At 40.6% G+C, this 15,154-nt stretch overlaps 1 protein-coding gene across 2 annotated transcripts in view; it reads left to right on the forward strand.

The window, feature by feature from the left end:
* Nucleotides 1-15,154, forward strand: part of GABRG1 (gamma-aminobutyric acid type A receptor subunit gamma1) — a 66,280-nt gene that overhangs the window by 21,697 nt on the left and 29,429 nt on the right. The window contains exon 3 of one of the 2 annotated variants that reach the window (XM_069790811.1): nucleotides 5,447-5,514. The exons of the other annotated variant lie outside the window; for it this stretch is intronic. Within the exon in view, the coding sequence (XP_069646912.1) occupies nucleotides 5,447-5,514 (68 nt within the window). The remainder of the gene's footprint in view (nucleotides 1-5,446; nucleotides 5,515-15,154) is intronic. 2 annotated transcript variants of the gene reach the window in all.

A 15,154-nucleotide genomic window follows, 5' to 3' on the forward strand; every position in this document is an offset into this window, starting at 1 on the left:
AAACATGCTCAAAGAAAATAAGCCTGGGTGAAATTATCAAAAGTGGTCTTAGTTTAAATTAAATAGCATGATAAGTAATAATTAAAAAAGGTGATATATCTTAGACCTTCATTCCAAAATGGGGAATTGTGGTAAAGTATGGGAACTGGTTAGTGAATTTAGGTGGACTAACACACTATTGGGTAATACTGAGGATTGGAGTAATGAAAATGGAGCAATATTAAGCAATAAAAAGTAAAAAGTGCAATGTTCTGCCCTTTTACAATAATGATAATAATTTCTGTCAGGAGATGGGCATTTATAAACTGAGAATAACTGATAAGGAGAGCTCTTCAGTGTAGCAGGCAGAGATATTTCAAATCAAAAGCTGAAAATTGGGCCTGGATAAATACAGACTAAAAAAAAGGCACTTTTGATAGTCAGAGCAATTACTAAAATAATTTTTCAATGACTGAGGTAGATTTTTATCACTATGATTTTTCTAATGGAGAGTAAACAATTTTCAAAATACAGATTTTGAACTCAAACTGGGTTTCAGAATATGCTTGTGTATTGGGTTTGCATGGCAAGGTTTTGATAGTGGGAGAGCTACCCAGAGAGAGAGTGGGGTGGCTTCTGTGAGAAGCTGCTAGAAGCTTCCCCCATGTCTGACAGAGCCAATGCCAGCCGGCTCCAAGACGGACCCGCTGCTGGCCAAGGCCAAGCCCATCAGTGATGGTGGTAGTGCCTCTGGGATAACACATTAAGAAAGGGGAAAAGTTGCTGCTCAACAGCAATTGCATCCAGACAGAGGAGTGAGAATATGTGAAGCAACCCTGCAGACCCCCAGGCCAGTGAAGAAGGAGAGGAGGAGATGCTCCAGGCGCTGGAGCAGAGATTCCCCTGCAGCCCGTGGTGAAGACCATGGTGAGGCAGGCTGTCCCCCTGCAGCTCATGGAGGTCCATGGTGGAGCAGATATCCACCTGCAGCCCAGGGAGGACCCCATGGCGGAGCAGGTGGATGCCTGAAGGAGGCTGTGACCCCCTGGGAAGCCCGCGCTGGAGCAGGCTCCTGGCATGACCTGTGGCCCCGTGGAGAGAGGAGCCCACGGTGGAGCAGGTTTGCTGGCAGGACTTGTGGCCCCTTGGGGACCCACGCTGGAGCAGTCTGTGCCTGAAGGACCGCAGCCTGTGGAAGGGACCTGCGCTGGAGCAGTTTGTGAAGAACTGCAGCCTGTGGGAAAGACCCACATTGGAGAAGTTCATGGAGAACTGTCTCCCATGGGAGGGCCCCCACGCTGGAGCAGGGGAAGAGTTTGGAGTCCTGCCCCTGAGGAGGAAGGAGCGGCAGAGACAATGTGTGATGAACTGACCATAACCTCCATTCCCCATGCCCCTGCCTGCTGGTAGGGAGGAGGAAGAGAAAATCAGGAGTGAAGTTGTGCCCAGGAAGAAAGGAGGGGTAGGGGAAGGTGTTTTTAAGATTTGGTTTATATTTCTCATTATCCTACTCCGATTTGATTGGTAATAAATTAAATTAATTTTTTTCCCCAAGTTGAGTCTCTTTAGGCTGTGACGGTAATTGGTTGAGTGATCTCTCCCTGTTCTTATCTTGACTCACGAGCCTGTTGTTATATTTTCTCTCTCCTGTCCAGCTGAGGAGGGGAGTGATAGAGTGGCTTTGGTGGGCACCTGGCATCCAGCCAGCCAAGGTCAAGCTACCACAGCCCAGGGGTTATGCAGCATCATCACTTACTAGAAAGGTAGTGGTCCCTGCCTGCTGAGAGTGACTTCTTTCCATGTCTTGTTGCTTGTCAGGAAGTTCATTCTTGCTCTTGAATTTCAGGCACAATTGTTGCTTATTTACTATATTTATTGCTTGGGACAAGCCTGTCCTTATCTATGTGCTTGTGTTAGATGATGTTCAATCTCAGTCAAATCTTTTAAACCAGAAGAAAAGTTTAATCTAGTGAAGAAAAGTTGTCAAAGCAGGACATCAGAAAGTGTGAGTAGATGTCTCTAGACCGGGCTTAGCAAACAGGTTCCCTGTGTGCTTCAGCTACATTAGGAGCTGATGAACTACCCCTTGGGGGCAGCTGCCCTTTGCTGCTCTTTTCTCTCTCTCTTTCTCTTGAGTATGCAGTCTGCTGTCCTCTCACCTTCTTACTTTACTGTAGCCTGGCTCATATTGTCTTCCAGTGTAAATATTTAAAGTGTACAAGTCCTTTCTCCCCTTCCTTAGAAGCTTCTTTAAGTTTACATTGTTGTCTTGCACTTCACACAGGATGTGTTAAATAGCCCTCTTCCTACTCATAGTGTTTTCAAGGCTGATACCAAATTTTTGAAGTAAAATAAGAAGCATTCACAGAAAAGTCTTCTCAAACCATCTTTCACTGTTAGCTCTTTGTGGAGAGTAAATGAACAATAGTAATTATATGGATGTCAAATTAGTGTCAAGAATGTATTTTCCTCCAGCATTTGTCATTTCCATGGACTCATATCACTTCTAGATCAAGAACACGAGAAGAACAAATTCTTTCTTCTAATTCACAGAAGTACTTTGTTCTGTACCATACAGAAGAACTAAGGTAACAAAACAGCTTCTTCCAGTCTTCTTGAATTGGATCTCTTTCTCTGGATCATTTGGGTCAATTAAAATAATTTCAACAGAGGCAGATTATCAGACTCTTCACTGGTTCTTAATAGCTCTAATAATCTTACTCAGAACAATATGGAAAAGGCAAATTGAACTCCATGGCACATTACAGGAGAGCCCTTGTGGCAGATCAAGTACTGCTCGCTGCAAGCTGGAATTTCATAAAATTGACACAGCCCCCATTAAAAACTGGCTTGCTGACAGATCTCAAAATTTAGTTGTTAATAAGGAAATTTCCATGGCTGGGCTGTCTATAGTAGGGGTCTCATAGGAAAGTCTTGGTCAAGAACAATGATATTTTGAGTGATTTCAGCAATGAATTTTTGTAGCAAAGTTGGCAGATGACACAAAGACTGTTGGAAAGGGAGAGGCTCTATCTGCAGAGTAATCAGCTCCTTCAGTAAAACTGGAGATACAGAAATTGAGAGGGGAAAAAAAAAGGAAGTGGGGGGAAGGAAGCCTGTGGGTCATATTTCAAGGTGAGAGATTCTGCAAAGTAAAGCAGTGATTTATGGGAAAACTTAGATATTTTGTGTAGTATAAGCTATGTATCCCCTGAGTATTGTCCTGAGGTAAGTCCCCTCTTGAAAAGGAATACAACAAGTAGAAATTTCGAAATGTTCAAGCAGCACTGATAGCACTGTTAGAAAAATTTCCAGTTCCAGTGCCCACATTTCAAGATGGATCTGGAAACAATGGAGCAAGTTTAGAAGTTAAAGCTGAACGGATTATCTGTAGGTTGTATTTACAGTATGTGGTGTGAACTGTTCAGCATACTGAAGGCAAGTTTCAGAGGTGACCTTAATCACTGAGTGTAGGTACTTGTGTCTGAAGAAGAGGTTTGATATGTGGCTAGGCAGTGCTGAAAGTTGGAGTCAAAGACTTGAACCTCAGAACAAAACAAGATTTTGTAACACTAAGGAGAATTAAACATTTCCTACTAATATGGGGAAAAATAGTGTATTCAACAGTGCTTGAGTAATGAGGCAAGATACACTTTTGATCTACCTCCTTGTGTTCTAGTATAGCATTGGGGTTGCTGCTATATAGATAAATAGGGTTGCAAAACTAAAGGAAGAAGATATCTGTTTGTGAGATGTGGTGTATGTAAAATACGTTATATTATACATATGTGTATATACACACATGCATTATATACTTTTTTTACTCTGCTTTTTCAGTCTGTATATATGAGTTCTTGTGTTGCCCTCCTTCCTTTATGAGCCCTGCAGATACTGAAAACATTTGCAGCTCAGGAAGTACTTACTTTTTTTCCCCCAGGAAATAAATTGGTTTCCAGAATCTGCTTAAACTTTCTGTGAAGCATGCTGTGGACAGGATAATGATCAAGTGACTCTGTGCTCTGTGGTTGTACAGAAAATCCTTTGTGCAGCCTCACTGGTGTGTCTTGCTGTCAGGCTCAGGGTCACACCAGTAATCGGATTTGGAATCAGGGAGAATTTCCTCCCAAGTGAGATTGGCAGGGAGAAGGTATCTGAGGATATGTAGGAAAAGTATCTTGCCTGTCATTGTAGCTGGCAAGGCTGTTAATGATACTCTGTTTCTTTCTGTATGTCTGTTAGAGTTTTAGATTTTTGAGATTTGAAAAATCCTCTTACTTAAGATTTTAGGTTTGTTATAGAGCACTTGGGCAATCTCTGATGGTTTGCAGTATAAAGAAATCAAATCTGATGACCTAGGGTCCCAATCCTATGAAATCAAAGTGCCTTTTTGTTTGTACCTTCCCCCTTTTCCATCTGCAGATGGACAGAGATGCTTCATTTTAATGTGCCAGATCATGAAAGAAATACCATCAGAGCTTTATTATTAACCCTCTTCATTCCACTGGGAACTAGGAAATATGTCCTTGTGCCCACGTTCTGGCTCTCCAGTACAAGCTAGAAGAAAATGCTTGGTAGATTGATGAAGTTAAAATGCATCCTGACCTCTTCAGTTTGTACCTTTTTCCCCTATAAACCAGTTAGGAGGAAAAAACTGAATTATCAGTGCCACCTGTACTTCAGATGTGGCTTTCATGGGAAGTCACTTAGAGTTTGTGCCCTTCTGTAAGTACACAGAGAGAGTATATTCTGTAAGAGAATATATTTTTAAAACAGTTAATTTTTGTCTGCCTGGCAAGAGTGGTTTCCCTGTGTTTTTAAAGAAAAATAATTTTGGAAATGTTTAGCTTTTAAATGACTTTCGCTTGAGGAGCTTTCAATTTGGTGTTTGAAGCGGTGTATTAATCAAGCTGATGAAAGGAATATTAGTAATCCTTAGGTGTGCTATAGTTGCATGATTTGAAGAAATCTGTGATGAAAAATTATTTTATTTTTGTTACACATTTTCAGTAGGAATTGACAGAAAGCACTGCATATTGATTCCTTACAGCTGATAAACACAGCTGCACCCAGACCTTATGGTTTGTTGTACTAGCAATTTTTTCCAAAGCTTTTTTTTCTGTTCATGATTAAATTTTTACGTTGCAAGACAGGTTTTGATTTTTTTCCTTCCTTTACCTTTTTTACCTTTTATATCTATCTTATATCTGTTCACAAAGTACAGGTGGGGATTGCATTACGAAGTAAAAAATTCTAACAATTTGTTGTTGATAATTCTAACAATTCATATGGAATAAGGGAGCTGAATCATATATGATCCTTTGGAAAATGAACAAACCAGAGGTTTAATTATTCTGCATCTAATAAAAGAATATCAGGTTTGTTGTTGTTTTAGTAAATAGGTTAAATTACACTAACAATGTACAAAGTTAATTAAATATGTAATTATTATGGTTACTGTCTTGTTTAGTGAGAACTACGGTAATTGAAACAGATGTCTATGTTAACAGCATTGGCCCAGTTGACCCAATCAATATGGTAAGTTCTGATTATTGACAGAAAACATTGTCTGAATGATGCTATGGGTTAATATTATGAAATAATTCTAATCTCATTCCAATACGTTTCTTTATTTCTTACTGTGTATTCTTATGCTGTTGAATATGATTGTGATTATTGCAGAAACACGTTTAGACTCTCTCTATTTGAAATTGTTGTAATTTTAAAAATAGATTTCTTCTTTATAAAAAATAAGGCCACACAGAGGACATTGTATCAGGTCCTTATTTTGGTTTGTGTTGAACATTTTCACTATGTTTGCTTATACCTGGTTTATCTCTGGCCCAGTATAATCTCCTGGTGCTACTCTTCAGAGGTTAAGAAAAATAACAGTTGACCCAGCATTTGTAAATAAAACTATTTTCAGTGCAGTGATTTATTACTATTTTTCAAATTCATAAAAAGAAATATTTGAAATTAACTCTTTTGTCCTCCTTTTTCCATGTCTTATTTAGCCTTATGGGTCTTCTTCAGTGTGTGTATGTGTGTACACATAGCTGGTTTCTTCAGAAGTTAAGCAATGCATCTTATCTAGGTTCCGGTAGGCCTGTTGAGATCTGACCTATCTATTTGGTACCAACACTGAAGTAACAGCATTTATGAGGAAGCTGAGTCTGTGGCCTTTTCTTAAATTGCTTAGATTTTCTGTGCATTGTATGAAATGGTGTGTTGGAGGCCTTAGAAAGGCCTTGTTGCATGACTTCTCCTGGGGACCGCTGCCCAGGCCTAAGACTGGGACCGGCCCTTGGGCGAGTTTGAGCTCAGCCCTCTCCTTCCTTTTTCCTTTTCCTCCTCCCTACAGAATTGCTGACAGTGTTGAATTTGCATGGCAGGGAAGAGTTTTGTTCAAACTGAGGCTGGAGTATGCCAGTGCAGGGGGCTTCTGAGCATTTGGTGAAAGCACAGTAATTCTCGATTAAGTATCTTGTGGTTTACATGTATGTCATCGTGCTTGGGTGGCGAATATCGACTTTCAGCGATGGGAAGCCACGCAGGAAAAAACAGTGGTACTTAGATACTATGGATAGAGGTGCCAAAACTAAATGATGCAGATGGATATTCATTCCAGCATAATGGTCTGACAGGCTTAGGGTTGTCATTACCTGGGGCTGTGGCAGGGAAGTCCATGTCTCAGGCCAGGGCTGTATGTAAAGAAATGCGTGAAAGAGCAGAAGAGTGGTGGGGTGGGAGAAGCTTTTCAATTTCCATGTCTGGTATAAGTGGTGTCTTTGGTTTTGTCTGTCTTCCTACTGCAGTCGTTCTCTTTTGCTTCTCTCCATTCTATCGTCTTCTGAAGGAACTTATTGCGGGAGCAAAATGTGTGGACAGGCAACTACCTGTAAGGAGGATATAGCAAATGGTAGAGGCTTCCTTTTCCGGTAACCAATGTAAGTCCTTCAGCCTGTGGCCACTAGGTATTGCATACACTGGAACTCAAAATGAGAAATGCTTACAGCTTCAGTTTTCCAGTTTTAAAGAACCAGCATGTGGCTGGCCTTGCAGGGTAGGCTTGCCCCATCTCCCCTGCCCTCTTTTTGTCTCTGCAGCCCCGGGCAATCTCCCCACTGCTATGTACCGTGGCCTCTCCGGTGCCCACAGCTGCCTTCTGCTTGCTCAGCCCAGAGCCTGGGAGGCAGAATTATCATGTGCCACACTTGCAACAATGACAGTATCAGCCATGGGACTATTTCATGTCACTTGTTTAGAGGTCTCTCCACATCTGCTAGAGCTGTCCTAGAGCTGGGTGGTGATGCTTTTGCCAAGGTGCTAATAAAAGCCAGTCATATTGGCTTTTAGTCCAAGGCGTAAGGATAGCACTGTATTGAAAAGGCATATTATTTCATTAGAGAGCAAGATCCTAATGGTTATAATGTATATCAACCGAATGTTTATCCCTCTCACCTTCTGATTTCTGTTAACAAAAAAAGATAACAATGAAGCGTGCCACCAAAGGGTAATAAGGTAAATATCATTAAGACAGAGAACTTTAAAAACAATTTTATGGTTTTTAAAAATGGGCAGAGAACTACTTAACAATTTAAATTATAGTCTAAGGGCACTATGGCCTTCACAGAAGAGCAATTTCTTTCGCTGGGCTTGGACTCCAGGAACCTGGGTCATATGAGCATCTAACATCACTACAAAAATCAAATGTTTGTGAAAGTAAATAAAACCGTATACATGCAAATAATTTGATTAAGGTTTCAAAAAAAAGATGTTTTAAATCTGGGAAATGACATTCTCAGCAAAAAAAAAAAAATTACAGATTTGACCCTGTAAGATCTCTTTATGTGAGCTGTTGGTTTCATTAGGAAGGCACTTTCCCTGGAGTCAATATTGTTTGAGATTGTTAACCAATAATCCAAAAATTGCTTCCATTTCAAGGGCTGTCCTTAGCCCTTCATTTCATCACTTAATGTGAGAACACATATCTGTGATTCCCCATTGAATTACTCATTTGCCAGATATGTTAATTCACTCTGGCAAATGATGTCCTTTAACTATTTAGTTTGGATACAATATGGCATGATGTAGAGAGCATTTTTTCTTACAATGATGCTGAAGCAGCATATCAAGGGAATTTGTTTGTCTGAAAGCTTCAGAGGACACATATTATGAGAGGAAATGGATTTCTTTTTATAATTCAGTCTGTTTTCCTCTTGCTATCTGATAGACTTTTACCTTCATAAAAAGGATGCTTTAAGTGTATGTATAATATTCATTAGAATTTGTTTTTGAAGGCTGTTGTGTTTTGACTTTCACTATTTAACAAAGATCTACACAAAATTCTAGATGGTATAGACAATCCATGCTTAAGAGATGTTTTTCTACAGCATGTGATCTCTTCAGGCATCCACAACCTGAGTAAACATTTTTAACAAGTGTCTGGATCAGTGGAGTATTTAGGCTTCTAATACTCATTAAGTCTAAAGATTTTTGAATCTGTCTTTTAGAGCTAAGCTGTGCTATGCATCATGCAACAATCATGTAAAATGCAGCTAAGTGCATTTTTATGGCCAAAGTCTTGATCCTCAATAGCTCTGCAGTGGTTTAGGGATTTCTTAGCAGAATTTAGACATGCGTTGAATATTTAGAGCCTGGTTTTCCTCTGTATGGAAGCTCATTCAGTTGAGCACTTAATGTAGATGTACTAGGCTCTTACTACCTTTCTCTTTCCTTCCAAACTAGGGCCAAGATGAAAAAAAACCACTCTGGTGGTACAAGTAGCAGAGTCTGATAAATGGTCCCTGTGTAGAAATGCATATTGATCCACGTTGCCTGCAGGCCTCATTAGCTTTCTCTGCCCTGTATTCATCCCCCAAACCCTATGTTTTCATAAATACATAACGTTTTGTGCTACTGGTGCCCCAAGGGTTCCAGGGCAGAGCCATGCCAGCACCACAGCTTTTGTGGTTTGACAAGACCATGCAAGTGTGCAATTCAGTGGGTTGGGAGAGGCATGGCAGCCCTCCAAGACATTTTTACCTTCCTTTAACTAAGAGAATACCTGATCTTGTAATTTCTGTTTGATGAAAACTGTCATGACAATACAAGACTGCTACCCCAAATGAGAGAAATTTTTGGAGAAGGAATACAGGAGCAGTTCCTTAAGTAAGAAGCAGTATTGCATCATTGTGTTAAAAATTAAGAGCAAAGAGAAAAGTTTATACTTTCCCTGTTCTTAATGTCTATTTAATCAAGTTTCATATAGTAAATAGCTGAGCAATACCCAAGTAACAAAAATGGGGAAAGGGTTAGGAAGAGGGAGATAATGTCTATAGAGAAGCATAGACATCATGACTGATAGATTAAAAACTATTCAAAAGAAAATGCTCTACCTATGTCTATATCTGTCTGTAAGTATATATATAAAAAAAGGTATGTTTACAGAAAAAAATTTATGTTTTAAAATTCCTTTGCTTTTTCATGTGTTTCTAAGTCATGATTTAATATTTTGAAATATTATGGTATCATTGCCCTTTTAATGTGTTTGAGGACTACATATTCCTTTCTTCCCTTGATGTGGATGCAGATGATGCTCTCTATTCAGCTTTTGTATTTATTAATGGAACTTACTATTAGAAGGTCCAGGCTGAAAATGCCAGGATAAATTTCTAGGACTGCACTTCACTGAAGCAGTTCAGTTTCCTTGTTATTTTCCAACATTTCTGTCTCTTCTGTGGATGATTTAGCTTTTGTTGCATGATCTTTGCTAGTTATCCTTTGAAGGCTACTGTGACTGCAAGCTGAAGGCCATACTTTGAAGCCTAGCACTCTTATTTTTAACAAGACAGCTAAACCACTGAGCAGATCAGATATTCACAGAATATACAATGTACTACTTTGGTACACAGACTGCATGGCCTAGACACTGTTAGGATGCAATTTTTCCTGTCATATTGTACCATTTATGACTTTGTGTAGAATGTGTTGATGGTGAATTTTAAGTATCCTTTGGCTTCTGAATTCCATTTCATTCTCAAGTTGCAGTAAAAAGCAGCGGATTTTTTTTTTTTTTTAAATTCAAGTGTATTCAAGTGTCAATGTGATCAGTATCCTAATACAGATTGCTCAATGTTGTTGTATTTGTGGAGGATGCTTTGTGGTCAGGTGTGTCACTGTGCATATTCTACTAGTCACTAGATTTGTATTGAAGGTTTGAAGGTTTTGTACTCTTACTTTACAGTGCCAGGTAATTTACATTAAGCACAATATAAGTAATTGTGACCCAAAGATACATTATCTGAAGCTACCTCGAAATCCAGTACTCAAAGGTTCACATGCTTTGTGTGCATTATTCTGTAAACTGATGTATTTTTAATGCTGTTTTTGAATTATATTGAATGTTTTGTTACTGAATGAACAGTAACTACCATAAAGGAAAGATGAGGCTTAGAAAGAGACAGAAATAGATACTGGAATTAGCAAGGCCCTGATCCTGCAGATACCTACGCATGTACTTCAGTTTACATGTGTGAACCATGTCATGTTGACTTAAGAATTTAACAAACACAATAGGAAAAAAAATCTAAAGTAAGAAGTATATAAAAGGAAGGATATGAACTCTCTCCCTCTCTCGCTCCCCCTTCCTGTCTGTCTGTTACAGAGAGCTGTGTGTCTAAGTGAACATGGTTCTGTACAAGAAGCGTAAACATTATAAATCACAGTGCTATCCAAATGCTGCAGTGTATAGTAATAGTTCAGGACTGGGTGAACACCGCTTGATAGGGCGTGTCGTGGTTTGCAAACTGCATGTGAAGTTTTTCCTGGAGGTTGGAATTGCTTTCATGTTTGAAGAAGGCTGTTTTGAGGACAACCATTGTCTCTATGAGCTTTATGATGACAGACTGAAAGGAAGAGCATGAGGGATGCACTTCTGCCCATATCTGAGATTTTATGAGATTTCGTAAGGTTGTGTGGGTTCAGCGTGCAAGCACTGCAATTTTTTGGAGAGTCAAGTGTGTGGATTTTATGCAAACTGGTTCCATTCTCTTTCAAATATCTGATATAGTTGTTCATAAATCAGGACAGAAGTACCAAGAAGTCTTTGAATATTACCTGTTTCTTGTTGTACAGCATCTTCTTTGGAGTAAGCTAGAATAATAATTTTTTTCCCAACTTACTCTTTCCTTTTGATTAGGAAAGATAGATTCCAATCATTTTGGTGCCTGTCAGCACTGCAAGTGATCAGAGTTAATTGACTGTTACTCAGATGGGTGTTTGAGATTGATGGACACAGTGTTCATTTACAGCTGCTGAGTAAATATTCCTTCAGTAGGCTTGAGCGTTGTTTTTTCTTTGTTATGAAATACATTTAAGTGTCAAAACCCATATGTCTGTTAGTATTTCTTATTTTACCAGCTCTAGGAACTTGAGTAATACTTCACAAATACAATTTCATGAACGTTCTCTGTTTTTTTTCTGAAAAAAATTAGCTTAAATTGATAGTCCGGCTCTTGCAGGCAGCTAGAGTGCCTACTGCTTGCCCTGTTCGGTTTCAGGGGAATTGGCCAAGTACAGGCAATATTATGCTCATAGTGGCTCAGCACAGCAGTTCCTGTATTGCTCCCAATTTCTGTGATCATTTTGAAGGGAGTGGAGAGGGGTAAGGGAAAAGGCAGCCATTGTACAACAGACAAATATTGCAGTGGCTTTCTGAAACCAAATGAGAGTACAGGCATCTTTTCAGCGCCCACTTTAAACAGCATTCAGTACTTGTGCCATTTTCAGCTGCAGGTTACCAGTTGTCCCTCGATAGATATGAAGTCAGGACAGATAATTAAGGTTTTACACGAGACACCAGAAAAATTTAAGCTCTTTGCTGTAAAATACAGCCTGATTTCTGTGTGCCATTTAGCAATGCTATACTCCAAGGCTGCAGGCTTTTTGCACTGTGGTTTGTTCTTAAATCTTATGTTAGAATAGTTCATGCTTTAGGAAGCACTGGTTTTGTATAGTGCTATTGTATCACTTAAGCCACAATTGGCATGGTTTCAATAATAATAATAATAAAAAAATTTATTATTATTATTATTATTATTATTATTATTATTAACTTTGACTTAACTCCCCGACTTCAGTAGAGTGTGCCAGCGTACTGGCTGGAAGTCCAGTTTATACCATCTCAGATTCTTAGCATCCACAGCCAGAGCAATAACCAAACTGCCTTTGAAGTATCTGAGATTTCAGATGTTAGTGCTCTGTATTTGCATAAGGCTATTTTGTTAAAGAAATAGCAGAAGTGCTGAGCTGTGGACATGGTTGGGGCTAGAAGACAATTCTGAAAAGCTTCTTCCTTTTCATCTGTGGTCAGTCTGTCAATGTGTTGTGAGGAAGTCCCTTGATTTCTTTTCTGTTCTTAGTACTTGATCTATTTAAGCGTTGATGTGAATGTACTTCTTAAAGCTCTTCCTTTGGTACTTCTTCGCGGGATGTCTTCCATGGTCATCTTCTCTTCTCCTGCTCTCAACTACTTCTTGGTAGTTTCATGCACAAATTCAGCAACCTTTCTGTGCTAGTTGCCTGCTATTCTGTCTACCTCCTGTTGTCCAATCTAAGATATTGCCTTGTGTCCGTCATATCTGTTCACAGGTGTTTAGTTAGCTCAATATGCCTAAATTGTAACTTTAAATCTTCCCACTTTTCACCACTTCCACACTCTCAGTTGCTGTGCATAATCACTACTCTGTGTGTCATCGAGGCCTGAAATCTAAAAATCTTCTATGACGTGATGGATCTTAGAACGAGGAGTATGGTCTCAGTTGTAGTCTTTCAAATTCTGAGTGCAAAGGGGTTTTATTTTTCTTTATTTTTTAATATGTCACATGGAAACTCTTGTCCAGACTCCCATTGTTACGCTAACATATTTCTGTAATCTTTCCAGTTGCAGCCTTGCTTTATTCATACCTGTGGTGGGTTGACCTTGGCTGAACGTCAGGTGCCCACCAAAGCTGCTCTATCATTCCCCTCCTCAGCTGGACAGGGGAGAAAAAATATAACAAAAGGCTCGTGGGTCAAGATAAGGACAGGGACAGATCACTTAGCAGCTATCATCATGGGCAAAACAGACTCGACCTGGGGAAAAATTAATTTAATTTATTACCAATCAAATCAGAGTAGGATAATGAGAAGTAAAACCAAATCTTAAAACACCTTCCCCCTCACCCCTCCCTTCTTCCTGGGCTCAACTTCACTCCTGATTTTCTCTACCTCCTTCCCTCCAGTGGTGCTGGTGGATGGGGAATGGGGGTTGGGGTCAGTTCATCACACGTTGTCTCTGCCACTCCTTCCTCCTCAGGGGCAGAACTCCTCACACTCTTCCCCTGCTCCACCATGGGGGCCCTCCCACGGGAGACAGTCCTCCATTAACTTTTCCCAACATGAGTCCTTCCCACGGGCTGTCGTTCTTTACGAACTACTCCAGTGTGGGTCCCTTCCATGGGCTGCAGTCCTTCAGGCACAGACTGCTCCAGCGTGGGTCCCCAAGGGGCCGCAAGTCCTGCCAGCAAACCTGCTCCAGCGTGGGCTCCTCTCTCCACGGGGCCACAGGTCCTGCCAGGAGCCTGCTCCAGCACGGGCTTCCCATGGGGTCACAGCCTCCTTCAGGCATCCCCCTGCTCTGGCGTGGGGTCCTCCCTGGGCTGCAGGTGGATATCTGCTCCACCATGGACCTCCCTGGGCTGCAGGGGGACAGCCTGCCTCACCATGGTCTTCCCCATGGGCTGCAGGGGAATCTCTGCTCCAGTGCCTGGAGCACCTCCTCCCGCTCCTTCTTCACTGACCTTGGGGTCTGCAGGGTTGTTTCTCTCACATTCCAATCCCCCCAACTCACTGCAGGTTTCACCTCTTAAATCTGTTCTCCCAGAGGCACTACCACTGTCGCTGATGGGCCCGGCCTTGGCCAGCGGCGGGTCCGTCTTAGAGCCGGCTGGTATTGGCTGTCGGACGCAGGGGAAGCTTCTAGCAGCTTCTCACAGAAGCCACCCCTGTAGCCCTCCCTGCTGCCAAAACCTTTCTACGGAAACCCTATACAAAACCTTCTAGAGATGTCCTACAGAGAGAATTTTCCACTGTTTCTTCTGAGTCATTTCTTGCTCAGGTTCTTCCTCCGTCTCCTCTTTCACTGGACATCACACATAAACAGTTTCCTTTCACTTTCAAGGCACTTCAAAGTTTATCCCCAGCCCATTTTTTGTTGGGTTTTTTTCCCCAAGAGGCCATTTTCTATCTCAGATCTCACTAGTTTCTGCTCCCATCCTTTCAACTTTTCATACCACTTTCTCCCAAGCTGCCCTTTATGTTTGAAAAACTTTCTATAAATGTATGAAAGCTTCTTCATTGTTTCTCATCATGTTCTTGTTTAAACTTACTTTTCTTTTTTTATTTTTCCCCCCCCTTTTTTTCCTTCTTTCTGTGGAGGCTACAAAATAACACAAACAATTAAGCTTTTGTTGTGCTAAAATCACTCCCTGTAATTCTGACTGGTATCGGGTTCTTTGTTTTGTGTTACTTATGCCCCTGTTGTCTTTCCAAATCTTGTCTTTTATGTTTAATTCTAAACCGTAAGCTCCTTGCAGAGGATGTGTATCCTGTATAAGCAGTATTGAGTGCCTGCACAGTTCAGTTCTGATCTGAGATAATCTAAACCAAGAATAATGGTAATATAAATATCCACTGAGAAGGTAAAGGTACAGTGCTAAAGCTAACCCCAGCAGTGCTTGACTCCTGCTTTTCCCCCCAAAACCGCACAGATTGCTTGGCTGCTCTGTTGTACACTGTATTGTTACTTCTGATACCTTAATATCCTCTCCAAATACTTTGTCTCTGCTTCTGCTGTGGTTGTCTCCCTTGTGTCTGCAGCTGAGACAAGCTACATTTAGTTCTTTGTCTTGTACCTCTTGTCTTTGTGTCAAATGGATGATAAATATTTTGAAGAACGTTACACACCTGTTCTTTGTTATTAATTCCTAATCTGTCTGTCTGTATGGAAATTCGTGATGCTGCATTCCAGTTGTGGGAATAATTCTGCTGGCCTAGATTTGAACTGGGTTTCCGGAAAAAAGGCAGAGGATGCGCTTTGATTGTTACGATAGCTTGTAACAGCTTGTTGCAATAGAAA

The sequence above is a fragment of the Haliaeetus albicilla genome, chromosome 1 (assembly GCF_947461875.1).
Source record: "Haliaeetus albicilla chromosome 1, bHalAlb1.1, whole genome shotgun sequence".
Lineage (NCBI taxonomy): Eukaryota > Metazoa > Chordata > Aves > Accipitriformes > Accipitridae > Haliaeetus > Haliaeetus albicilla.